This window comes from Choloepus didactylus, chromosome 4 (assembly GCF_015220235.1).
Source record: "Choloepus didactylus isolate mChoDid1 chromosome 4, mChoDid1.pri, whole genome shotgun sequence".
NCBI classification, from domain to species: domain Eukaryota; kingdom Metazoa; phylum Chordata; class Mammalia; order Pilosa; family Megalonychidae; genus Choloepus; species Choloepus didactylus.
This window is the reverse complement of record NC_051310.1, coordinates 3,356,035-3,382,104: the sequence shown is the minus strand read 5'-3', so window position 1 is coordinate 3,382,104 and position 26,070 is coordinate 3,356,035. Positions and strand designations below refer to the sequence as shown.

Sequence of the window (26,070 nt, the reverse complement as noted above, 5' to 3'; positions counted from 1 at the left end):
GTTGCCATAAGGTCCTGCAACTCGGTTATTGGGTATGTACTTGCAAGAAGTGAAAAGAGGAACATAAAGGGACATTTGCACAGTGGGGTTTATGGTGTCAGTATTCACGAGTTGCAGTGGATGGAGGTGACCTAAGGTACATTGAATGATGAATGGAATGGTGATCTGAGAATGAAATATTGAACTGCTACAAGAAGGAGTGAAGGTATGAGGTGAATGGACATTGAGGAGAGTATGTTGAGTGAAATAAATCAGAAATGAAAAGAAAAATATTATAATGCCTCACTAATATGGACTAAATATAATGTGCACACTCTGAGAATTGAGTCTCAGAGAACAGGTTATCAGGGAAGGCTTCTTGTAAAGGTTCCAAGATTGTAAATTCTTACAGCAGTTACATCTATCCCTGAGCTGTAATTGTTATTTCTAAACTCTGAAATGCTGATCCCTTTGTGTATAATCTGGTCGGTCCCTGGAACTCTGGGTATGTGTGTGACATCTGAGACTCAGAGTCAGAGTCCGTCAGCTATGAATGTCAGCGTTACCCCATACAGCAAATGTTAAAGAGTCTGAAAAAGAGATCAGACTTCAATTAGAGATATGAAGGAAACAGACTTGGTTAGGGCTAAGGTAAATCAGAAGAAAGGGTAAAGGATGATATTGATGGTGTTTTTGAAGCTTCAGCTTCTGTGTAGGACCAAAGAAGAGATGTTTATTAGGTCACGTTATATAATTTGACTTGTATGATCAGTTTATTCAAACAACATAATTACATGGAACACTGATTGGGGAGTGAGGTCTGGTTGGTTTGTGCAGGTTAGTGTGAAGCCCCAATACACCCCAGAACAATTCTGGCAGAGAATGAAGATGTATTTGCAAAGCCCCCTTGAGGGACTGGGGGAAACTCTGGAAATATTAAATTTCCCCACCTGGGGAATTACTGATATTCTCACAAGCATTGGGGGCTACCAAATTAGAAGATCAAGCCCTTGACCTTGGGGCTTGCCCTTATGAAGCCTGTTACTGTAGAGGAGAGGCTAAGCCCCCAGAGAACCTCTTCTGTTGCTCAGATGTGGCCTCTCTCTCTAAGCCCACTTTGCAGGTAAACTCCCTGCCTTCCCTGCTACGTGGGAAATGACTCCCAGGGGTATGGAACTCCCTGGCAACATGGGACATGATGAGCTCGATCCTGGCACTGCGGGATTGAAAAAGCCTTCTTGGACCAAAAGGCAGAAGCCAAATGAAACAAAATAGAGTTTCAGTGGCTGAGAGATCTCATATAGCATCGAGAGGTCATTCTGGAGGTTATTCTTATGCATTATATAGACATTCCTTTTTAATTATTAGTGTATTGGAATAGCTAGAAGGAAATACCCGAAACTGTTGAACTGCAACTCAACAGCCTTGATTCTTGAAGATGATTGTGTAACTATGCAGCTTGTACTGTGACTGTGTGATTATGAAAACTCTGTGGCTCCCACTCCCTTTATCCAATGTGTGCACAGATGAACAGAAAAATGAGAACAAAAAGTAAATGAATAATGGCGGCATAGGATGCTTTGGGTGTTCTTTTCCACTTTAGCTTTTACTTTTATTCTTTTTTGTGTATGGTGATGAAAATGTTCAAAAATTGAATGTGGTGATGAATGTGCTGATGAACACACAACACTATATAATGGTGCTGTGAATAATTAACTGTACACCGCGGATGACTTTAACGTATGTGAATATATCTCAATGAAATTGAATTAGAAAAAAAAAAAAACTTGCCAGGTATCCGTGACTCCCTCCTTTCTCAAACTCCACAAACAATGCATTAGTCAAGTCCACTGACCCTAAGTGACCGCTTGTCTCCAACACTGTTGCCCTAATCTCAGCCACCTCTCAAACTGGATGCTTGCAAGGGCACCCTAACTGGTCTCCCTGTCCCCACTCTTGCCCCTCGCCACTTCCCACTCAACACTCTCCAGTGGCTCCCTATATCTCTCAGAATAAATCCCAAAGCCCTATACTGTCCGCCAGGTCTCGCATGACCTTGCAACAGACACAAACACTCACATCTCTGTGATCTCACCTCTTGCCACACATCCCTTCATTCCTCAGCTCCTGTCTCATGGGCCTTCTCACCTCCTGCCTCAGGGCCTCTGCACCTGCTGTTCTCCACTAGACCCCTCTTCACCAGGTATGAACACGGCTCCACCCCTCACTTCGCCCTGGCCTCTGTTCAGATGTCACCTCTTCAAGAAAGCCTTCCCCCACAGAAACCTCTGTATGGCACCGAGGCTGTGAGGTAGGTGTTAACTCTCCATCCTCTCCCTCTGCTTTATTTTTTACCTCTTAGCGCCTACCACCACCTGCTCTAATTTTATCTTCATTTGCCTGCTCTCTGTCTCCTCCTGGAACATACAGAAAGCAGGAATTCGTGTTAGCTCACTACTCTATCACCAGGGCTTGGAGCAATGCCCAGCAGGGAGGAGGCACTCAATAAATTTCCCCAATTATATATGAAATGATCTCTTACAGTAGGTTGTTTGAGTCATGGAAGGTAAGTGCCTGCATTTGTTCTCATCTTCACGGTCTCTAGAGAAACAGATTGCCAATATTTTACCCCCCTTATCACTGAGTTAACCACATCAGAGAGAAGGAAAAAAAAAAACTCTTGAAAAACTGCTGGTGCAGAAGTCAGGAATTCTGTACACACATATGTGCTTGCTACCTGGCAGATTTAACTCAAATCTAGAGATGGGTGAACTCCCCTTGCGAAAGCCATTCCTGTTTCCACAAGATGGCACTACAGGATTAACAGGAGGTGAGTTCCCCCTACTGCAATTTTGGAGAACTAACTCCAAAGAAAATGGAGGTATAATTTAGTAAGATCAAGTTAAATTTAATTTCCATAATTTGGAATTTGTGCTATTTTGGAAAAGAAATACACTTGACCTTTGATGAGCAATGAAAATTAGTTTCTAAATAAATGAGAGGTGGAAAACTACAGGGTACACATTTAACCCGACAATACAATTTTATTTAAATATTTGAGAAGCATCTTACTGTTATATATTCATTAAATTAGATCCTCAATAACCTATTAATTCTGTTAGTTTAGTTCAAATCACTGGTTTTATTTGTTTTAATAATTTAACATTTGAAAAGATATATTCCATTGTATAGTGTGCGAATGAAACTGTTAATACATATATATTCCAGTGGATCTTGGTAATGGATGTTGGTAATGTAACACAATATGGTGAATGTAATAACATCACTGAATTGTAGATTTGAAAGTGGTTAAAATGGGAAATGTTATATTGTAATATGAGACAAAAGAAATATAAAAATTAAAATATATAGATATACATTTATACGTGTGTACATATGTGTACATATTCTATCATTCGAAAATTACTTTTCACCAATACGAACTGGTAAAATCAGGTTATACTTGATTCTTGAGAATACCAAATAGACACCTTAGCTTCCCTTGACCTTTTACCTAACCCTTCAGGATCCAAAAGCATGTGCATTTTGAGGGAACCTGTCTAAAACCTCACAGAAATGCAAAATGTGTGAGGTTTTCCATAATGCCTAGACATGCCATTACTGTAGGGTGTCGAGGTGATGCAGCTGACCAAATTTACTGTGTTCACTAAAACATAAAGAATCCCTAGAAAAATGGCGATATCCCTTCTGATATCACTGCCCATCTGTGCTGGGAAGCACCGCCTGGAGTGATAACGGGGTCACTGGCATTGTCCATGGGAAAATTAGGGAAGCAGGTTGTGACCTACCAGTGGGATGGTAAACTCAATGAAGCACCTCAGGACCAGTCTGGCTTCTTTTTTTAATAGAATTGAACAAAATAAAACAGTACACTGCACACAGTAAGGGTAACTGTTGTCTCCTGAAAGCTTTGGGCAGACAGACAGACAGGTAAGTAGATGTGGATGGGCATGTGTGTGCAAGAACTGGGTCACCTTAGAAGATGTGTTTCTTAGTGTGGACCATGGCCCACAATGTTTGAAAGGTACTGCTCTAAGAGCTTCATGAAACCCACCAAGACACCCACAAAAACACCACGGTAGAAGCAAAACTATCCTGTCACCATTTATCAGGTGCTCATTACTGGCACTGTGAGACGCGCTTTACACATTCCTAATTCTCACACTGAAACTAAGAGGCAGCTATTACTCTGTTTTACAGATTAGGGAAGTGAGGCTCTGGGAGGTTTAATAGCTTGTTCAAGGTCGCTGAGCTAGTGAACGTCAGAGCCAGGATTTACCTCTGGTCTGCCTCCAGAGCGCACGCTCCAAACCAGTACTCTAAGGCACTACCCTAATCTGCTTCAAAATGAAAAAGGTAAGACAACAACACCTCCTAATTACAATCCTTAATAACTTCCCAATTAACCAGGTTCTATCTAGTGTTTACATTTCAAACTATTCGAAATTCAAAGTGAGTGCTTCTTTCTTCTAAGCCTTATACAGGAGAACCAGAACAAAATACGAGTATTTTTTCTAATTAACCAAATATTAAGATTATTTGCCTAAACCTATATAAATTTTCTAATCCACTTTTCTTGATCTTCCAAAAATTTAAATTAGGCGTACCAACGATTCTCAAAATAAGACTTCCTCTCTCTACACATCGCTTTGCAAAATTCAAGAAAATATATTCGTATATGTATTTTTAAAAACATATCTATCCATTCCTACATGTATACCCAAGAGAATTAACAACACGTTTACACGAAAACTTACACAAATGTTCACAGCAGCATTATTCATAATAGCTCAAAAGTGGAAACAACCCAAATGTCCAACAAATGATGAATGGATAAACAAAATGTGGTACAACCATTCTATGGCATATCATTCAGCCATAAAAAGGAATGAAGCACTGATACATGCTACAACATGGATGAATCTCGGGAATATCACGCCGAGTGAAAGAAGCCAGACCCAAAAGGCCACATATTGTATGCTTCCATTTATATGAACGTCCAGAATAGCAAATCCATAGAGACAGCAGATCGGAGGTTGCCAGGGACAGCAGGAAACGGGGGGAGTGGGGACCAACTACTAATGGTACAGGCTTCCTCTTGGGGGTGATGAAAATGTTCTAAAATTAGATAGTGATGATGGTTGCACAGCTCTGTGAATATACTAAAAACTAATGAACTGTACACTTTAAAAGGGTAAATTTTATGGTATGTGAATTATATATCAACAAAGCTGTTAGTTTTTTTAAAAAAACATTTTTAACAAATATTCAACCTGTACAATCAGTAAAATATTTTTCTTAATGGAAACAACTTTAAATAAACATTCTATTATTTCCTTGAATTTTTTTTCCCTTCCTTGAGTAATAAACATTTACAGTTGCACACATACTATTTTTTCCTGTCTAACACCAAAAGTTCAGTATCAATTATTTTGCCAGCACAAAACAGGGCTTGAAACAACACAGATAACTCACAAAATAATGTATCCCTAAAGAATAGTATAATCAAATCATGTGTCGAGATAGATGCACCATAGTAAATACTATTCATATAACAATACAAAACAGAATATGATTAACAAAGGAAAAGTAAATCTAATGGCACCACTATCTTTTTACAAATGACCCTACCAGTTTCTCTTTCAGATTTTGGGCCAGCTCTCGATAATCATGATGCTGCTCTGAATCTGCTTATATGCTCTGAGTTACGATTCTCAAAATGCCTCTCCCACGGAAAACTAAGCAAAGGTGAAGTGTAGAAAACAAACATTCCAGTGCCTGGAGTTTATCTATGCCATTTACAAAGGGAAGATACTTAAATAGCTGTCCCTTAGGCCTTGTGGAATCTGAAGCCAGGCACTAATGACATGAGCCGTGATAAAATGTTCTAATGAAACAAGACAGACCACAGTTGTTACAGGAGCAGAGCGACGCGGCGGGTCGAGTTTCACCTAATTAGGTCAGTTCCACGGAAGAAAAAGTTCATTGTTAGCATTGTTCAAAGAAACTGTAACCAGGATGTAGAAATCACAATCAGAAGGAAGACTAAATATATATTTACTAAGCACTATGTAAAACCTGTTGTTCAAAAAAAAAAAAAAAGACTTGTCCTAAGGTTGGCTACCAACTTCAAAAAAGTAGACCCTAAAAATTTTAAAGTAAGTTTTTACAGTCAATGCCTTGTTCATATTTTAGGCTTAGGAAAATTATTTGCTTGTTCTAGGTAGGGTACATACAGAGCTATAAATTTTTCTTTTTTCCAAATTCTGCAAGTATTCACAGTATTTTAAATGTTTCTTATAATAGAATGAAGTTTATAACAAGATACTTAAGATCAAAGACTTTAACAATTACTCCTAATAAGCACAGCTATTATTTTAGAGCTCACCATGTCCCAGGCCACATACTGCACCATCCAATTCTACCCACAGGCCTGTGGAGCTCAGTGCTGGGGTGACCCAGTCACAGCAGACAGGCTAGAGGACTTGCACCAAGAAATGCTAGACATAAGAAGCCAACCCAAGTGTGTCTGACTCCAAAGCCTAAATGTCTACTCAAACAGCTCAGGAACCAAGTGAAATTCATGAACACTCAAAAAAACCACAACTATTCAAGTTCTTCATTTTGATGAATCTATAGGTAGCAATTGAAAGAGAGTTATGAGATAGAACATAAAGTCATACTATTTTTTTAAAATGAAATAACTCACTGCATACATATAATGTACACATACCTTTAAAACACAAAGCATTATGACATCTATGAATATGAGAGCAAATTAACAGAGATTAATTATAAAATATAAAGATGAACATGTTCAACAGCCAAACTATCTGCAGGCAAACCCTTCCTAGAACGAAAGGCTAAAAAGAATATTTTGATGCTTTCCTGCTCTATGAAGTCACCTCTTCTATGAACTTGGCCTTTGGATCTGCTCAAGCGCCAGAAGAGCCCACATAACACCTGTGTACAATTTGCAGAATTCCAACACCAGTTCTTCTGTGGAGAGAATTACGCACTCCACCATTTAAGAAAACATTAAATCATTATACTACCATAATTTCTACTCTTCCAAATGACAGCCTCTACTATGGAGAATGGCTGAAGTCCTAAATGTCACTACTGTCAGGCAGTTAAATGTTTCCACAAGGGAAAATTATTAGTATTTTTTGAGCACCCCTACAACCTCAGAGACTCCGACTGGGAAGGCCTCCAGAGCACAGTACTCTCCGTTCCGCTCTAGGACTCACACTTGGGTGAGTTCCCAGGGGTAGCGCTTCTTTTACATGCCCCATCCCTCTCGCTGTTGCTGACTCAAATCAGGAAGACACTGGGCGCAATGTTCATTACTTCCCAAGTATTTACTGAGTGCCTACTGTGTGCCAGGACTGGAGATTCAGGACTGACAAAGTGGTCAGGGCTCCTGCTCCTGTGGAGCTTTTATTATGGTCAGAGGAAAGAGGCAAAATCAATAGGTAAAACATATTGTATACACTATGGAGAAAAATAAAGCCAGAAGAGACTGGGAGTGGGGCAATTTTAACCTGAAGTAGGGTGGTTGGAAAAGGCCTCCGTGAGTAGGAGTCAAGCCCTGACGGGGAAGCATGAGCCAAGCAGATGTCCTGAGGGAAGAGCATTTGGGCAGAGGGAACAACCAGTGCAACGAAGGCCCCGAGGCAGAAGGAATGCCCGCGAGACCCAGTCGGATGAGCCTGGCATGGCCGGAGCAGAGAAATAAAGGGGGAGCCCAGGGGACGAGAGGTAAGCTACAGCGAGGCTCCCACTCAGAATGAAGCTGGAAGCCCTCGGAGGTTCTGGACAGGATTTGCAGGCTCCCTCTAACTGCTTTGTTGAGGACTGAGAGGCAACAAGAACAGAAACAGGAAGGCCCCTCAAGAGCCTCCCCAAGAACCCAGGAGAAAGATGAAGCTGGCTTGAATGCCTGGTGGCAGGGGAGGTGGAGAGACGGGGTAGAAGCCGGATACTTGTGAAGATCTCCTGATGGATTTGGGTGGGCTGCAAGGGAAAGAGGGGCAGAGGCAGTGCCCTGGAGACGAGGTCTCTCCCCTGCTGCCAAGATTCCCAGAGCTGCCCCAGTTCCGGCTCCTTTCGAAGATGTGGTTGTTCAGCCCCGCCCCCGCCCCCGGCAGTGTCCCTTTTCTAAGAGTTAGAAAACAAGAGGTGATTTCTGCCACTTGCAACTAAAATACGCTTTACAATGATTTACCATGATTCTCATTTTACAAATGAGAAATCGAAGCACATAAAAGGTTCAAGAACTCATCCACGGTACCAGTTGCTAGGCAGGAGAGTTCAGATCTGGCCCAAGGCTGCCCTTTTCCATTATACCATACTGCCTCCAAAGCCTTGCCTAGTTAGCTGTCTGCTTGCAGATAGGTACAGAGTGCTTAAAACAAAAACAAAAACCCAGCGGCAGGCGAGGAGAGGTCAGCAAGAATCCCCAATTCAGCCCCAGCAGCCTCATGAGGTGTGAGAAGCAGGGATTTTCCTGCTGTGGAGAACTCCCTACTTTCCCGTCACCTCAGAAGGTTGGAAGCCTCCACTCCACTATTCAGCAAAATCAGGAAAGCTGCTCCGAGTTGGAGGCTCTGTCCATAGCAACCCAGAAGAGGGGAGACAGTAGAGCTCGGGTTCGAATAGTGACTAATCACCTTTTCCCTGTGTCTTTTTTCTACACAGCCACAAAATAGTGTTCTTTCTCCTCTGTTCTCAAAAATAGGCAACTTATCATTGGCTCAGCACTCAGAATGGTCTCGTAAGGATTCACATTTAACACAAAAATAAAATATTTTTGCCCTCTAAGACAACATTCACACTAGTCCTATTAAAAGAAAAGCACATATTTTAAAAATTCCAACATTTATTCAGTGCAATTTTTTGTTGTTGTTGTAGTTTTAATGCAGTTTTACTGAGATATATTCACACACCATACAAACCATCCAAAGTAAAAGCATACATTTTAAACAGCAATTTTGGTGCTATAGTACATAGATGCCTCAATTTGTTTTCATTAATCACTAGTTGTTTAGGGAAAATGAAAAGATAAAAAAAATTTTTTTAACAATTTGAGTTATTTTGGAGTAAGTGGCCATTTGCTTCTTAATCCTTCTGAAAGTATTCACTTAAATTAAAAGGAATATGCTTCGAGTTTCAAATTTAAGCAATCAGCAAACATCAGTCTCTAAATCTTAGGCCAGAAGGAATCTAATCAAACCACCACTCTTTCCCCATTTTAGAGATGAGGAAGCAGAAGCCCACAGAGGGAAATAATTTGTCAGGATAATAAATCTTATTAGTAACAAAACCAAGACTGAAATACAAGACTATTGATTCTCAGCGGGACATGCTGCCTCGCTTTCAGTAGTTTAATTTTGTTACATTGTTTACTTAATATTACAGGAGTAACTGTAAAATGTCTAGAACAAAGCCTGGCATAACATATTCTCTCAAATCTAATTCCCTCCCTCTCTTATTTAAGTGTCTGATAATCAATTGGAGCACTGGAAAAGTTGGGAAAACCCCCCAGTACTTTTTAAATTGTAGAAATGAAATGAAATCAAATAATAATACCATGAAATAAAACTGGTATAGGAAGAAATAATCAAATGCAGATTATAAATAAAGGATAGCTAATCATAAAATAGATTTATGTTTTGAAAATATTATAAGAGGGCTCCATAAATATCAACGGGATCCTGAAAAATGTAAGCTAGGTAACACCATTTTGTAAAAAATAAGTAAGACCAAGATGATCATATAAGTTAACAACTACACATGTCCAGTTTTTGAGTGAAAAAAGGTGTTACTGGGACAGGTTGTCAGGACAACAGGTATGAACCCAAATAAGCCTAGCACACCCAGACTAATGGACACCCAAGGTAAATCATGCCCATGAAAAACTACCTTGTTTCCTCCATGACAAAACACTCCCAAGAGATGAATACCACCAAGCAACAAATATTTATAAAATCAGGTCTAAACAGAAAGCATCAAAAAACCAACAGAATATACCTCTGTTTTGATGAGGATCCATTCCAACTACTTACTTCACTGGTAGATGAAAGGTAAACCTCATCAAATGCCCTGTTAATCCCATCTCAAAATATTCTTTTCCAATCCTTACTTCATCCAACAAGGAAAAGACCATTTATTGAGCACTTATCACATGCAAGGGAATGAGGGAGGAGGTGCATCATCCCCATTTTACAGATAGAGAAGCAGGTTCAAGTGAGACCTGACAGCTTGCTCAAGATCAGAATGCAAATACAGAATGAATCCAAACGCAACTACATCACGTTACCCACGAGGGTCCCAAGGTCTCTTCTAGCACAGACATCACAATTTGGCGGGTGACTTCTTTCCCTCCTTTAAGGTGAGGTGGACAGCATTTTGATTATAAAATGAGAACGAGAAGAGGGGATGAGGAGGAAGAGAAAAACCGTGTTCACCGAGTGCTTGGCACCCCCAGCCTAGCTGTAGTAAGTGCCTTGCTCCTTCCAGAGTTTGAAGGCCAAGAAGACTCTGGGCTTCAGGTCTGGGCCCCACCTGACAAGATCCCACACCTGAGGAATCAATTGGATTTGGAAATTCAAACCCCCGGGACCTGATTTCAACCTACCAGGGTTTTGCCATCTCACTTCTTCTTTCTCAGCTATCACCTCCAACAACTACAGCCCCCTTTTACCGACACTCACTATGTGCTGGACCTCGTGCTAAGCATTCTACATGCTTAATTTGTTTCAATCCTGCCAGAAACCCTGGATAGCAAATTTTTCCTTTTTATGATTATTTTTATTATTTTCTAGATGGCAAATTAACACATATATCTCTAAAAGTCAAACAATAGATAAAGAAAAACACAGTCCCCCTTATCTACCACATCTTAAATGGCTGGTATATATCCTTTCAGGCCTTTTGCTACACCACATAATCCTTTTCTTCCTTTTTTCAACGAGATCACATTAAGTAGAATGTTGGTTTTTCAGTCAATAGTATACTTGGGGCATTTTCCCATGTGAGTACATACAGATCTACTTCATCTTTTTAAGTTGTATATTATTTCTTTATATGGCTATACCATAATTTTTTAGAGATAGAGATTACTTTCCTTCTACAGATGAGGGAGTAAGCTCCAAAAGGTTATGTAACTGTTCAAGGTCAGAGAGCCATTAGGCCCACCTGACCCCAGCATCTGTGTCTGAAGCTCTCCTCCCCTTGGCACCGGTTTCGTCTGTTTCCTCCAGCTGGACCGCAAACCCCTTTCAGGCAGAGCAGCAAAAGAATGTCTTTAAGACCCCAGTGCCCAGCACCGTGTTGGCATATAATAAAAGTTAGTAAATACCTGTTGGGTAAATATTTGCTAAATGTCACTTTTTTTTTTTTTTTGGTACCATATTTATCTCCCACCCCCTCTGGACTATTCATATCTCTCACCTGCCCTGGCACAGAGTGGGGCTCAAATGTATTTGTTGAAAGTACAGACCCAACGCCCAGCACAGAGCCGCCTGCCACTCCCTCAGCCCAGGCCGACTGTCTCCCTCTACCTGGCGGCTCACGGCTGCCCAAGCTCCCAGCGCACCTGTGTCTCCAGGAGCCTCCCAAACGGGGCTTTTGTGAGGATACCCCCTATTCAGCTCTCAGACATCACCAGAAGGCAGCACCAGACGGTATCTTAGCAATTATTTATCTGGACCCTCCTGACTTTGTAGTAAGAGATCAAAAACCATGGCTTTGTGACCAACTAATAAGGCTTCAAACCACAAAACACAGGTAGAAATTCTCAAAAAATAGTATAAGGCACTTAACATTTTTTGGCTTATGCTAGATAGTACTTGGAGGGGAATATGAAGGCAGTGAGAGTTTGCAAAGTTCTAAACGTCTATTCGAGAGGAAAAAAAAAAAAAACAGAGAACCCCTAGTTTACAGTCTTGCCTGGCTGATTCCATGGTGGTGCAGAATTACGGCTCAACAATCACTAGCACAAGCCTTCACATCTGAGTATTAGCCAATATCTTACAAGCTGTTAGAAACAGGTTCTTACACCATTAATCATAAATATTCAGATTAAAGAGACTCCAATGACAGTTGTTGCATAACAAAAAGGGGGGGTGCAAAGCAAACGCAAAAAAAATTCATTCTTTCCTTAAATTTATGGAATTTAGCTATTTCAGCTTTACTACAAAAAGCTTGAGCAGCTACAGGACTACTATAAACATATTCCATTTTCTCTCTTAGTTACCATATAAACCTTAGTACCTAAATCCTAGCAACTCTCTACAAGAGCCCCCATCTGTTAACTGTGTGTGGCAACCTGTGGCCTGAGCAAAACAGGCCTGAATGACCTAGGCAGCTAAATGTTTAACCTATTGTCTTTTTAAGCCAGTAAAAGAAAAAGGGTAAATTGACCTTAAAATGTAACTTTATGGGAAACAGGCAGGAAGTGACAGGCTCTTAGTCTCACAAAAAGAGCAAAATTTAACTGTTCAAGTGTTATTCTAGTCCTTCCTATACCACCCCCCAGGTCAGCGTGACCTGTTCCTGCATCTATGCTCCCCCCACCCTTAGGAGGGCCTTTGTCTTAAACCCTTATAAAAAAGGCTTTCTGTCCTCTTTGCATCTCACGGTCATCTACCCTGCAAACGCGATGCCTGCCCGGCCTGAGAGGGCCGTCATGATCTCTCCACGACTTCTCACCCTGTAAGCCAGCCCTGAATAAAAGTTCATGTATCAGAAAATGCTCGTTGTCTTCTTTGGCCTCTGGATTGGCATGGCCCTCATGGGCTGCGACACTGTGATAAGTGAGGATCTGAGGCAAATAACCAAATGACAAGATTAAAGTCAGGCTCTCAGGTTTGTTTGTTTCTTTTTATGACAAAATGTTGCCGCTTGATAGGCACAAGAAGCCAAAACCCACAAGGTAAAGGAAAATGTTGCCCTGTGTACAACCAAAATGGGACACTGCTACAGGATCCCTGGTGCATCCATTTAGGAAAACACCACCAGTCTGACCATGAACCAGGCAACTGTCAACAAAAAAACACCCCATCTCCGCGCTCATCACACCTGGAGCTGAGACAGAAAAAGGAGAGCCGGAAACCACAGCGGGAACAGCAGAGTACCCTGGGACCCCACAGAGGGGCTACCTGGTCCAGATTCAAAGGTCAAGAAAGATTCCCCAAAGGAAGCAACATCTAGGCTGGGGCCAAAGGGTGAGCAGGAGTTAGCCATGGGGGAGCTTGGGGCAGGGGGGGGGGGGATTAGAGTAGATAAGATTCTAAATAGAAAGAACCACAGATCGGACAGCAGGGCTGAGTGCAAATCAATGGCAGAGGAAACCAGCTCCCATTAGGAACTGCTTCCTCCTGCCCAAAAACGACATTTAAATAACCACACCATAATTTGGTTACCTTTCCAGTCATGCTTCACTCTATAAGGGATAAAAGACCTCCTCTTAATTGTCTTTCAGTTGCCAAACAGTGATCATTTCATATTTTGATTTTACTTTTTCTATTCTTTTCTACTCTGATTATTATGAGGAACAATCCAGTATATTAGAACATACTGATTGCAAAAAAAGAACTAGAAGTCTTTCCAGATGTAGTAGGACTAATAAACTATTTCTGGGAGAAAGCGTAGTCAATTTTAACAGTACTAGTAATTTAATGTTGATAAAATCATCCTTTCAAAAATTTCCGAATTAATTATAATCCTAAATCCTTTAATCATTAAATTACACTATTCCTGTGGTTGTTAAATAGCCTGAATGTTACAGCAAACCAAAAAATTAGCTACCCAATGACACCAATTAGAAAGCATGCTAACCAAATGTCAATTTAACATCTTTCCTTCACCCGTGAAAACTTGTTAACTGCCTACCTGAAATTAAGCAATCTACAAAGCAAGAATACCTTTGAAATGTACTCAATCAAAATGAGTCAACATCTGGGAAATGGAAAACATTTTGGGACTAATAGCAAGCCTCTAGAGTACTTTAAACACCAGGCACTTTTACAGGTTCTTCACATCTAACAACTCATTTATTCCTCACAAAACCCAATGAGGTAGGTACCCCTATGACCTCCACTTTACTCATGAGGAAAGTGAAGCACGGGGTAATTAGCTAACTTGCCCAAAGTCACACAGCTAGCAAGTGACCAAGCTGGATGCAAACCCAGGCAGTCTTCCCCCAGATCCGCACTCTTAACTACCACATTATACTGCCTCTCACTCGTTTTTCAAGCATAATAGCAAAAATTAGTAAGTGAAAACTACTCTAATAAAAGCCCAGCCATCTAGAATCCTTGAGGAATTAGTTCTTAGGACTGACAGCATTCTCGGAACCAAAATCTGAAACTGTGCCATCCATGTGGTGGCCATCAGCCACACTTGGCTCCCGAGAACTTGAAATGTGGCTACTCCGAATTGAGATGGGCTGTGAGTCTAAAATACAGATTGGAATTTTAAGACTTAGTATGAAAAAAAATCTAAAATATTAATTATGTTTTAATATTAATTACATGTTTAAATATTATTTTGGATATACTGGGTTAAATAAAATATATTATTAAAACTAATCTCACCTGCTTTCCACTTTTTTAATGTGGCTACTAGAGAATTTAAAATTACATCTGTGGCCCACACTGTGTTTCCACTGGACAGAGCGCATGGAAAACGCATCACACAGCTGCCACGTTCCTGATCCTGCCGGTGACTCAGGCACCACAAGGAACACCTCCAAACCACCCGGTGTGACCTGTGGCTGCCAACCCTGAGGCTGGGCTCTAAGTTGTCCTTCCATAATTTCAACCTGAGACCACGCAACCCAAGCTGGGCTGTCTGCCCATAGCCACACCTCTGTGGCAACATCAGGGGCATCTTCTAATGACTTAGGAGTCAGTAAATTAGAGTTGTGTGACCTGTAAGAATAAAACTTAAATGAGGGCCTCAGGGACTCGCCTACGAGTTGAATCTGGCTTCAACGCCCAGACTCTCTGACAACCATTTTGACTGCTCAGAGGCCTTTTCCTGCCTGTAAGACTCTTCTCAGTGCCAACTTCAGCTTTCTGAAGCTTAATCGGAACACCTCATCACCCGGCTTACAATCCTTCAACAGCTGCAGATCTCCCTCAGAATCAAGTTCAAACTGTAATGCAGGACAGACATGGCCATTCAGGATCTGACATCCACCGACCTTTCTAGCCTTATCACCTCCCTCTTACCTGTCCAGCCTCATGCTCCAGGCAATTTCCCTCAACACACCTTGCAGATTCAGACCTCACCCCTGCACCCCTTAACCCCTTCATCTAAGCCCCGTCACCTCTACCCCTCTTTGTCATCCTTCTAGACCCCACTCAAATGTCACCTCCACTGTGAAACTTCTCCTGCAATCTCAAGGTTGAGAAGATCCTTCTCTCCATGGTGCCCCACTGTATGCTCACTGACGGTGGGGACTGCGCACCCAGCCCCGGCACGGGCCTAGTGTATAACTGATACACCCTAAGTGCTTGTTGAGTTCACTCAGTAAACAAGTACTTACTGAATGCATTTCAGAGGCATTCAAGGTCCCAAACATGGGGGACAGTACAGTGGGGGAGAAAACCCTGCCTTCATGGAGCTTCACAAATAAATGCCAGGTAGATGTAAGCACTATGAAGAAAAATAAACCACAGTGGGAGGGGGTCACTGCATACAGGAGGTACTGGGAAGGCCTCTCTGGTGAGGGGCCACTTAAAGACCAGAGTGGCGGCGGGGAGTAGGAGTGAATTTTACTCTGGTACCGAGCTACCGACTGGACGACAGAAGTTACTGGACAGGGAAGATAACTTCAGTTTCTAAGTAAAGCAAAATCACTCCCTCTCCCTCCCACCAACTTGACAGCTTTTGCAATTAGCACTTCGTTTTCTCACTAGGAAGAACGTACGCCTTCTACCCCAGTGCGAAAGTGTACCTATGAGCCTTTTCTTGCTGACTCTACGAAGCCTTATGCTTTCTGGAGAAATGTAAGGAGAGCAAACACTGACTGAGTGCTTATCACATGTATTAACAGTGTTTTAAGCATGTGACCATCCTCACAACCGCCCATTTTAAACAAGAGAAAAATAAGGCACAAAGGGGTTAAATAATTTGTCCAAGGTCACACAACTAGTAAGTGGCAAAGCTAGACTCTGAGCCCAGACCTCCTGGCTCCAGGGCCTGTGCTGATAAGGCTGTGCTGTACTGCTTCATAAAAGTATTTCCAGTCACAAATAACCTTTGTTCCTGTGGGGTCAATCCTAACATTTTCAAATTTTACTTCATCTTTCTTCACATTTTGACCAAACCTCACTTCTCATTTCTAATTCTACTAAAATCTCTGTCTATTCTCTGGTCATTTGTGATGTGAGTGACTATTTACCAATGTCTTTATTTTCAAGGATGCCATCAGATAGAAATAAAATGCAGAACACGGGGCATCGATGCAGACACAGACTGCATCTCTCTAGAAGCATACATGTAAACTGCTGACCAGAGCTGAGTCCCCCAGGGCCAGATGCCGGCACACAAAGATGAAGGAGCCGTGGTCCAGTGTCTGCCCTACCTGTGGCAAACCGACAGGTACAGGGATGGCATGCACGGAGTGCTGCCCTAGCGGTAATCCAGGATGCCAAAACACAGCATCAGCGCCACTTAACACAGGGCAAAACATTTTTTGACATGATAAATTAACTTTACCTTAAGATTTAAAAATAGTATCTTTCTAGATACAGCAGAGATTTCAAGCTCAACACAGCCAAAATAAAACCCATTATTCCCCTCACGGCCCTTTAAAACGGTTCCTTCTCAAGTATCCTCTATCTTGGCGGAAGCATAGGCCTGGCTGCTGAAGCAGGAACCCTGTTATCTTCCACTCCAGGCACAGAGCTGCCTCTGCCCCCACGGCACTGTACTCACGCTTGCTCACACACACTCACACTCTCTCGTCAGGACTAGTTTACCTCCCATCACCTGGATCTTTCTCCCCCATCTGCTTCAGGCCCTCAGGTCAGGCCTGTACCAACTGGCCTCCTAACTCACTGGTCTTTTTAATCTCCCTGACTCCCTGGTCTATTCTCCACTGGCTCCAGAATTATCTATTACACAAATCTGATCGTATCACTCCAGTTTTTAAAAACGTCTGATGATTCCCTTCATCCACAGGAGCAAGTCCAAACCCTGCGGTGGCACATAATTCTTCACAATGTGGTGCAATGCCACTTTCCACACTGTTTCTTCCTTCACTCACCAAATACTGACTGAAAATCAACTGTGCGCCCGTCCTGTGCTAGGTACCGGGGTGACCATGGTGAATGAAAGGAGACAACTCCTGCCCTCATGAAACTTACTGTCCAGGAAAAGAAACAGAGACACAGATATTAATCAAGCATTCACACACACAAATGTAAAACTGCAACCTTAACAAGCACTGCAAAGACATTCCCAGCCAAGTGTTCTGAAATCAGATAGTGGTGTTGGCGGCACAATCTTGTGAATCTACTAAAAAACACTGACTTATACACTTTAAAATGGTGACTGTCATGGAATGTGAATTACATCTTAAAAAAAAAAAAAGGGCAACAGGATGAGTGTCTCTAACGGTAGATTTGGTCAAGGCAGAGATGGTGAAAACTTTCCAGAGGAAATGACACCGATTTAAAAATAACTTTTCCTGAGCACTTACTACACACCAGGCAACTTCCTAAACCCTTTACATGTGGTGTTTATCTCATCCTCCTAACAACCCTCTAAGACAGGTTACTATTATTACCCTCACTTTGGAGACAAGGCTCAAGGCCAGAGAGCCAGCAGGGGTGACACCAGGGTCCCCAGACAAGGAGACTGAGGCCAGAGCCCACACTCTTACCTACTTCAGTGACACTACCTGGGCCATGCCTGCCATTCAGAACTAATTACAAGTCAATAAATAGACCACTGTGCTTCTTTTCCTCTAACAAAAATCTCCCTCCACCTCCTTCTTCATCTCAACGGGAATAACAGGCTGTTTTCACAATGGCCTGTGAGGCCCCCGCGACCCGACCCCACCTCCACCCCACCTTTCCGACTTCATCTCCTCTACTCTCCCTCACTCTCTCTACTCCAGCCACACGAGCCTCTACATGTTTCTCCTCTACATGTTTCTCCGGCACGCGGGGCCTGCTTCTGCCACAGGGTCTTTGCATTTGCTTGGGCTATGATGATTACGTTCAAAACACATAGTGTGAATCACGATTTATTAATTTTCATCAAAGTATCTTGTTTTTCCAGTCTTTAATTGTTCACATGTCACCATACAATGATTTTTATTTTACAAAATCTACTAACCGCAGCTTTTGCTTACCAATTAGTGTGAACAACAGTCTACTGCTATTCTTGCAGTGAAATAAAGTGAGGCAATCAAGTCAAAGAAAGTGTCACAACAGAACTTGATTACCACCATTCCTACACTCAGCCCTAGAACCACAGCTTGTGAAGCAAGTATGGCAACAGCATTTCAAGGCACCAAAATCCCACCTTTGCTTAGAAACTATTCCCCATCTGTGCAAATGCTCACAAAACTGCATACTGACAACCAACACAATAACCTGACGATATTTTAAGTTCCTATCATGCTAAAAATCCTAAGTAACTATTAAGCATATCTACTGACATAGACCGTTCAAAGCAGGAGACTGAGAAAGGAGAAAATGTATTTAACACATTCATATTTAAAGCAGAGTTGTCCCCTAACTCAAGATGGAAAAAACTTACCAACTTATTAAAAGGATTCACCTTGGGATTCTTTTAAGTATTTAGCTCCACTTAAGCTAAGCGTAAGGGGGAAAAAAATTTACTACCAACTCTCGTAAAATTCCCTGAACACAGCAAACTCTTCTAAGCGACCAGCACAGAGGCTGGAGCAAAGGCTTCTGAGTCAGACATGTTATTTTCTAACCTTGTTTCACCACCTACTAGCTGTGTGACCTTGGCCAAGTTCCTTCACTCTTGAGCCTCAATTCTCAGTAAAACGGAGACACTGTGAACTGTGAAACTGTGTCTCAGGCCATGATGGCAAACACCCTCCAGTGGGCTCACACTAACTAAAGTGAACTGCAGGAAGTTAAAGAGCTGCAAAACTTCATGGCGGTACTTAATACTGTAGTCTTTAGAAAACTCATCCACAGAGGCTATTTCTTAAAGTTCTAAAAAACAATAAAAGCTTATCAAATACACATCTTTTTATGACTGAGGCTTTGCTTTTCCTTTTATAAATTTTTTGGCAATTAAAAGGCCAGAAATAGCTTTATTATTTTAAATGGTAAAATTATATTTGTAATTTTTGTTTTAAAGAATGAGTTTTAAAAAAAAAGTCATCCAGTCTTTGGAGTTTCGTTTACTGAATTAGGCTGTAAGTTCAACTCTATCGAATGATTTTATTAACAATAACAGCTAATGTTCATTGAGCTCTTACTATCTGCCATAACTATAATACAAAGATACCTGGTAATGAAAGAGTTTACTAAAAGGATGCCAAAGCAAGATGTGTCAGGTGCCTCAACCTTTGATGTAACCAATATGAATGCCTGCCATCTTCATGAAAGTCAGTGCTGGAAGTCCACTACTGGACCGATCATAAACACTTGGAAATCACCAGGGCCAGCCCATTTTACAGAGGAGAAACTGAGGCCCAAAGGTCACACGGTTACTAACTGCGGACTAGCACCCAAGCCTCCCTATTCCCAGTCCCGTGTTGTGTCAACTGCATGACAGCCGACTACTTAAAAAAGAGAAAGGAGAGGACTATTCCCCCAGCACAGAACGTTTTCTACAAACTTGAGAAGTGAATAACTGAAGTAAGTGAATGTTTGTTTAATAACAGCTAAATGTTAAGCACAAATTAACGTGAGCCATCTCCACTGTGCTAAAAGGGCTCCTGGAACAGAAACAAATAGCACCGGCTTACTGGGCTGCATGGTTTCCAGTGGCAGCGAGGTGTCCCACTGCTAACACTGCCCAAACACCACCACCAGTGTGCCTTCTTACCAATACAACCCATGCCACAGTTACACCCCTTCCCTGACCAAGCCAGCATTCTTTTGGAAGAGGAAAGAGTGTTCTTAGCTCAATTCCTCAGATATATTTTCATCTCTGCAAGAAAAGTTTTACCAGCTGCCAAATATTCACTTTTTCTGAAAAGAATGATGCTGACTGATGATCAAGACAGTTTTCATCCTTTCCATGCTCTGAATTAGGCTTTCCATTTTTATCATAAAATTCTTACTTGTATAAAAGTTGTTTAGGTATGGCCAAAAGGCTTTCAGACCCAGATCTGGGGTTAATCTGAATGACTAGCCAAAGTCTAAATCTTTAAAGTATGATACCTATTTCTCTAGGGAAATTTTTTTAGAAATGCCATCCATTGACAAAAAGGAGAGTGACTACAGATATCAGAATGCAATACTATTTTAATAAGGGAAAATTCTGAAATTTAACTTTCTTTGGAAGTAGAAAGTCATGGAACATTGTATAACAGACAAATAGAAAAGTCATGGAACATTGTATAACAGACAAATAGAAAACTTCTACAATGACCTTACTGTGTCAGATACTCTCCCATTTATTCTCAATAGTTGAGCTGAGTGCTCCATTAAACTATCTGATAGAGTAAAAGTTATCACATACACTACACACCAATTACCAAGTTTCCAATAAATAGAATAAAAGCTACTCTAAACCTGCCTTGTCCAATATGGCAGCCACTAACCACATGTGGCTACTGAGTGCTTGAAATGTGCTAGTCTGAGCTGAGGTGTGCTGCAAATGTAAAATTCATACTGGATTTTAAAGACAGTACAAAAAGAAGAATTTACAATATCTCATTAGTAATTTTTTCATAGTGATTACATGTCAAAATTATAACATTTTGGATATACTGATCTAAATAAAAGATATCATTAAAACCAATACCACTTTTTTTTTTTACTTTTTAAAACATAGTTACTAGAAAATTCTTAATTGCATGTGTGGCTCACATTATATTTCCATTGGACAGTGCTGCTCTAGTCAAACTATGTAAAATATGATCCAATCTTCCTTTGATGATTCATCACAAGGATAAGCACCAAATATATAATAAAATGAGAAAAATCCTTATATTTTGATAAGTAGTTTTAGATATATTATCAAGTAAGAATGGTATATCCTTGAAACATCTATTAAGTTGACAACAATTCCAAGTATGCTAACAGAGAAAGGACTCAATCCTACAAGTAAAATTTTTAGGGGCCAAGAAGGAAATATAAAAGCAAAGAGCACAACAGAGGAACTAAGAGACATGCTGTACGTTTCCAGAAGGCATTTTTTTTTAAAAAAAGCAGCCCATTTTAAATAGATAATAGACCTATCTGTTTTTAAAAAACAGTATTACTTTGAGTACCATGAAGAAATTTCCACTAGCCAGCTAGATAAACTTCTTAAAAAGGAAAACCTGTTAAGGTAGAGACCAGAAACTCTAATCAGGTAAAATGCCTGAATATATCACATGGAAAATCTAAGACATGTTTCTCAATAGCCTATTTACAAGTAAACATTTATACAATGACAAAATCAGCCAAATTTTATGGACATCTTTCAATATTACCATAGCATAATGCATTGATCAACTATTACAGGATTTACCTAAAACTGCTGTCAAAATTCCAAAACACCATAGTGCCATTTCAAACTCTAGCAGGTGAGAATTAGGGAGGGAAGTTTCCAAATGCCTTATCCTGCCGAAGTTAAAATTAGAAGTTGGAGAGTCAGAGCCATATTAACAATAATAAATATTCGCCTAGCATTCTGTTTGGCAAGTGCTTTTGGATACCTCTTCCCAGTTGATGCTGGGAACAGCCCTCCGATATGGGTACGCTTTTATCCCTTCACTTGTTCAAGGTCGCAAGCTAAAAAGTAGCAGAACCAGTACTTGACCCCCAGGTCTTCTGACGCTCATCCAAATCCCTTTTCATTACAGGACAATCATTTCATTTAAAATCAAATGTTTAAAAACCCGACAAGCCTAATGCCAAAGCCGGATCTAAGGATCACCTGGGTCTAACCCCAAACCTCCGCCAGCACGAAGTGTTGGAATCAGTTCAAAAAAGGGAGAAGAGAGTATCAAGAGACAGGAAATGGCTTAAAAGATCAGGAAAAAAAAAAAAATCCACTCGAAACGTCCTTGGGTGTAGCACAGCAGAATAACGTACTCAAGCAGAAAATGCAGAGACGCAGCACCTCTCCAGCAGTAACTGCAGGCTAGAGAAATCATTTCGCTGTTACATTACAAACGTGTCTGAGAATTCTACTCACTCTAGAGGTGCCCAGCAAACCACACAGCCCGCCCGCATTTCCCCTAGGTGATGAGCTCTACCTCCCAAAAGGCAAACGCAGCACATCTCGGTGCAGCCGGTCGACCCTGCGGCTGCGGAGCGGCGGGGGCGCGGGCCGGGCCTGGAGGGCAGGACAAAGGCACGACCCCGGCCCGCGCCCCCGCGGCACAGGTGCGCCGCAGCCGGGAGGGGACCCGGGCAGGTGTCCTGGGCCACCCGCCGAGGCCGCGCCCAAAGACAAAAGGACCCCGGGACCCGCCGAGGCCTCGGCTCGACGTGGGCCGGCGCGTGGAGCGCCGCTCCGGGGAGCCCGCTCGGCCGGCCCCGGCCCTGCCCGGCCCCGACCCCGGGCCGCCACGGAACCCCGCGCCGCGAGCGCCCGGCGCCTCCTCCGCCCCCGCGGGCGGAAAGGGGACCCGCCTCCACGCACCCCCCTCCCGGCGGGCCGGGGCGGCCCCGCGCGACAGCCCGCGCGCCGCCGCCACCTGCCCGCCCGGGGCACAGCAGCACGCAACCCCCGGACAACCCGCGCGGCCGCACCGCACCCAACGGCATTCATCGCCGGCGCCCGCGGCCGCATGACAGGACGCTCGGCGCCGCGCCCGACGCTCTCACAGGCCGCGCGCCCCCACGCCGCCGCGCTCTCCCGCCCGGCCGCGGCGAGCGGCGGCTGCGGGGCGCTGCGGAGCCCTGGCCGGCCCGGTGGTGGCCGCCGGCGTCCTGCGTCGCTCTCCCGGGGACGCCGCCCGCCGCCGCCTCAGCCGAGCCCCGACCGCGCCCGCCGCCGCCAGGCTACCTCAGCGGCCGCCGGCAAGCCCCGCCCACGGCGCGCCGCCGCCAACACGCGGCCAGCCCGCCGCCCTGATTGGCCCGACGGCAGAGGGGGCGTGCCAGGGGCGGGGCTTCCCGGGCCTCGCCCGCCCAACCCCGCTCTCGGCTCGGGCCAGGTGCGAGCGCGCCCGTGCGCGTCCGCGCTCCCGGCGGGGCGGCGCGAGCGGGGCGGGGGGTCCCTGCGCGCCGGGACGCCAGGCCGCGGGTCGCTTTAGGGCCTCGGCGGGCCCGTGAGCCCGGACCACCTGCCTTCGGAGACCTGCGACGGGCGGTGAAGTCCTTCGGCGGGAACACGCAGGGGCAGGCCGGGGGCTCGAACCCGGGGCTCCTGGGTGGGGGGAAGGGGCGGGGCGCGTTCCCGCGCGCGCCCGCCTCCGGGGTCGGGCCTAACTCCGCATTCGCAGACCACGGTGGGCTGCGGGCGCACGGGCCGGCTGGGAGGGCGCCGGGAGCACCCCCACACCGTCCCCCTGGCCCGCCTCGGTCTCGGCGGGGGCCCACCCGGGACCTGAGCTCGGTGCCCGCTCTGTTGGGCCGTGCCGGCCGTTCTGGGCACAGACCCTCTCTCAAGTCTTGGCCCTTCCCGCAGGCGACCCCCACCCCTGCCAGTGCCCATCTGCCCGGCAACCAGCGTCCTTCAAGACCCTTCACACGTCCCGGGGCAGGGCTCTCCTCACTGCCCCTCCTCCCGGGACAACAGCCCCCCACCCAGCCTGAGGGACCAGGGCCAGGCCTGGCACAGGGCAGCCCCCGGGAGACGCTGTGGAAAGGGCAGGCGTCCTTTCTGTGCCCCCTACTCTGTGCCATTCGCTTTAAAGCCGGCAGCACTTGAATCCCCACCGCCAGCATCCAGCCCCAACACGGAGGGCTCCCACCTTTGGAAGCCCCGAGCTCCTTGGAGGGGGCAGCAGGTGGTAGGCAGCGTCCCTCTGTGGCCTGTCGGGACCTCAGAGGCTCAGGCTGCTGCCTAGTGCGGGCAGAGAGGGACGGTGAGAGGGCTGGGAGTTCCCGCGGGCCTGGAGAGGTCCGCAGCCCGTTTCGCGGGGAGCCACCGTCCCCCCAGGCCGCAGGGCGGGTGGCTGTCAGCGGGGACTTTCCAAGTAGACAGACCTGGCTCTGCCTGGCCCACGCCTTGGGAAACTGCACAAGCCACATCTCTCCACACCTCAAAGTGCTCGTTTCTGTAAAACAGGATGATGGAAAGAATAGTGCCGGGTCACAGGGTTTGGGGAGGTTCAGACATGATGTAGGAACAACACCGAGCACAATTTGTGTTGCATGGTAGCTGCTTCCTAAATAGTAGTTGTCTCCTGGTTATGCTCTCATTAGCAAGCAAGCTTAGTGTGCCCATGACCCGGGGCAGGGAGCACCCAGGGATTTTAAACTCATTCACACTGCGGTGTCAATGGCTGATGACACATCCCTTCTGAGAACGAGCTTCGGAGAGAAGAGGAAGCTCTAGATAATGGGAGATCCTAGGCTGGAAGTCAGAGACCTGGGTTCTCATTCTGGCTCTGCTTCCCTGTGTGGGCCTCAGTTTCCCCATCTGACATGCTCATATCCATAAGCCATGAAAGGGTGGGGGTGGACCCCTAGGCCAGGGGAAGGATAGGCCTTGCCAGGGCACTGCAAAGTGGTGCTGCCTGTGCCACTGTGCACCCCCACCCCAAACCAAGGCCCCCTGTACCCTCCTGGCCGGCCCCATCCAAGGCCAGGCCTGTCAGTGGCCCCCTACAGGGTGTCTCCCAGCCAGTCCTCCTCCTCTCCCTCCTGTCTGCCATGGCCAGGCAGGCCCCTTCACCTTGTCCCTTGACCCAGGCCGTTCCTAATTGGCCTCCCTGCCCTAACCTCCACCCCTAAACCCTCCCCCCTCCTGCGCTCTGTCTGCCTGGAGCCCAGGTGGAATTGGGTCACCCTGTCCCTCATAAGGCCTTTCCCAGTCTCCCTATCACCTGGGCTAAAGTGCACCAGAAGCGCTTCTGGAATCGCTGAATGTTGGTGTGGGATAGTGACATGATGGTCTGGTCCATAATTTTCAGAGGTGATGCAAGTATGGGTAGAGGGTCCGGAATCTGCTTTGGAATAATTCAGGCAAAAGGACAGAGAACAAGGTAGGGAGGCATAGCTGAAACATGCATGGAAAAATCTTAATAACTGTTGAATCTGGATGATGTACAGGTCCATTGCAGTTTTGTCTCAGAGACATAGTGCCCTTCTCCTCACATCCTATTGAGGACACCTGCTATCAACATGACGTCACCAGGGACGCTGACCTCCATCATCTGGTCACTCTTTCATGTTTGATTTTTTAACCAAGAGAATCTATTACCTATTTAAAATTTAAATTAAAAAACTTAGAACCCTTCACAATGACCTCAACTGTATCTTTTTGAGTTCATCTCCCGAGCCCCAGCACCCCCAGCCTAAACCTCAGCCACCCCGAAGCACTCGCCCTCCCCACCTCCAGGTCTGTGCTCGTGCACAGCCCTCTGCCTGGGACACTTGTAAGGTGTCCCCTAAGAAGCGCTATCTGTTCTTGTCACACTTCAGATCCTTCCAGTCTTTAGGTTTGCCCAGGGTCTCTGGAGTAGATGGTCCCATCGCCTTCTCCCAGAGGGTCCTGGCTCACCCATCTCCATCTGCCACCTGACAGCTGTCAGCAAGCCTGCTTCCCTGGGGCCAGTGAGTTTTCTCAATTAACAGGTGTCCCCGGGTCTCTGCTATGTGTCGCCAGGCACTGGCAACAGGTCCACAACCAAGACAGACAAGGCCTTGTCCTCAGGGAGCTTAGACTCTGGTCGGGAGAAGAGGATAGACAAGAACACAAACAAATGATGCTGATTAGTGCATATAAGGAAAA

At 44.5% G+C, this 26,070-nt stretch overlaps 1 protein-coding gene across 4 annotated transcripts in view; it reads right to left on the bottom strand.

Annotated features, from left to right (window-relative positions):
- Positions 1 to 26,070, bottom strand: part of PPP1R13B (protein phosphatase 1 regulatory subunit 13B) — a 101,741-nt gene that overhangs the window by 74,821 nt on the left and 850 nt on the right. For 2 of the 4 annotated variants that reach the window (XM_037831712.1, XM_037831716.1), the window contains exon 1: positions 24,321 to 24,380. In XM_037831712.1, coding sequence (XP_037687640.1) covers positions 24,321 to 24,365 — 45 coding nt within the window. In that variant the 5' untranslated portion in view covers positions 24,366 to 24,380. Of the gene's footprint in view, positions 1 to 24,320; positions 24,381 to 25,839; positions 26,019 to 26,070 lie in introns of those variants that run through there. The other 2 variants (XM_037831713.1, XM_037831715.1) reach the window with 2 other exon arrangements.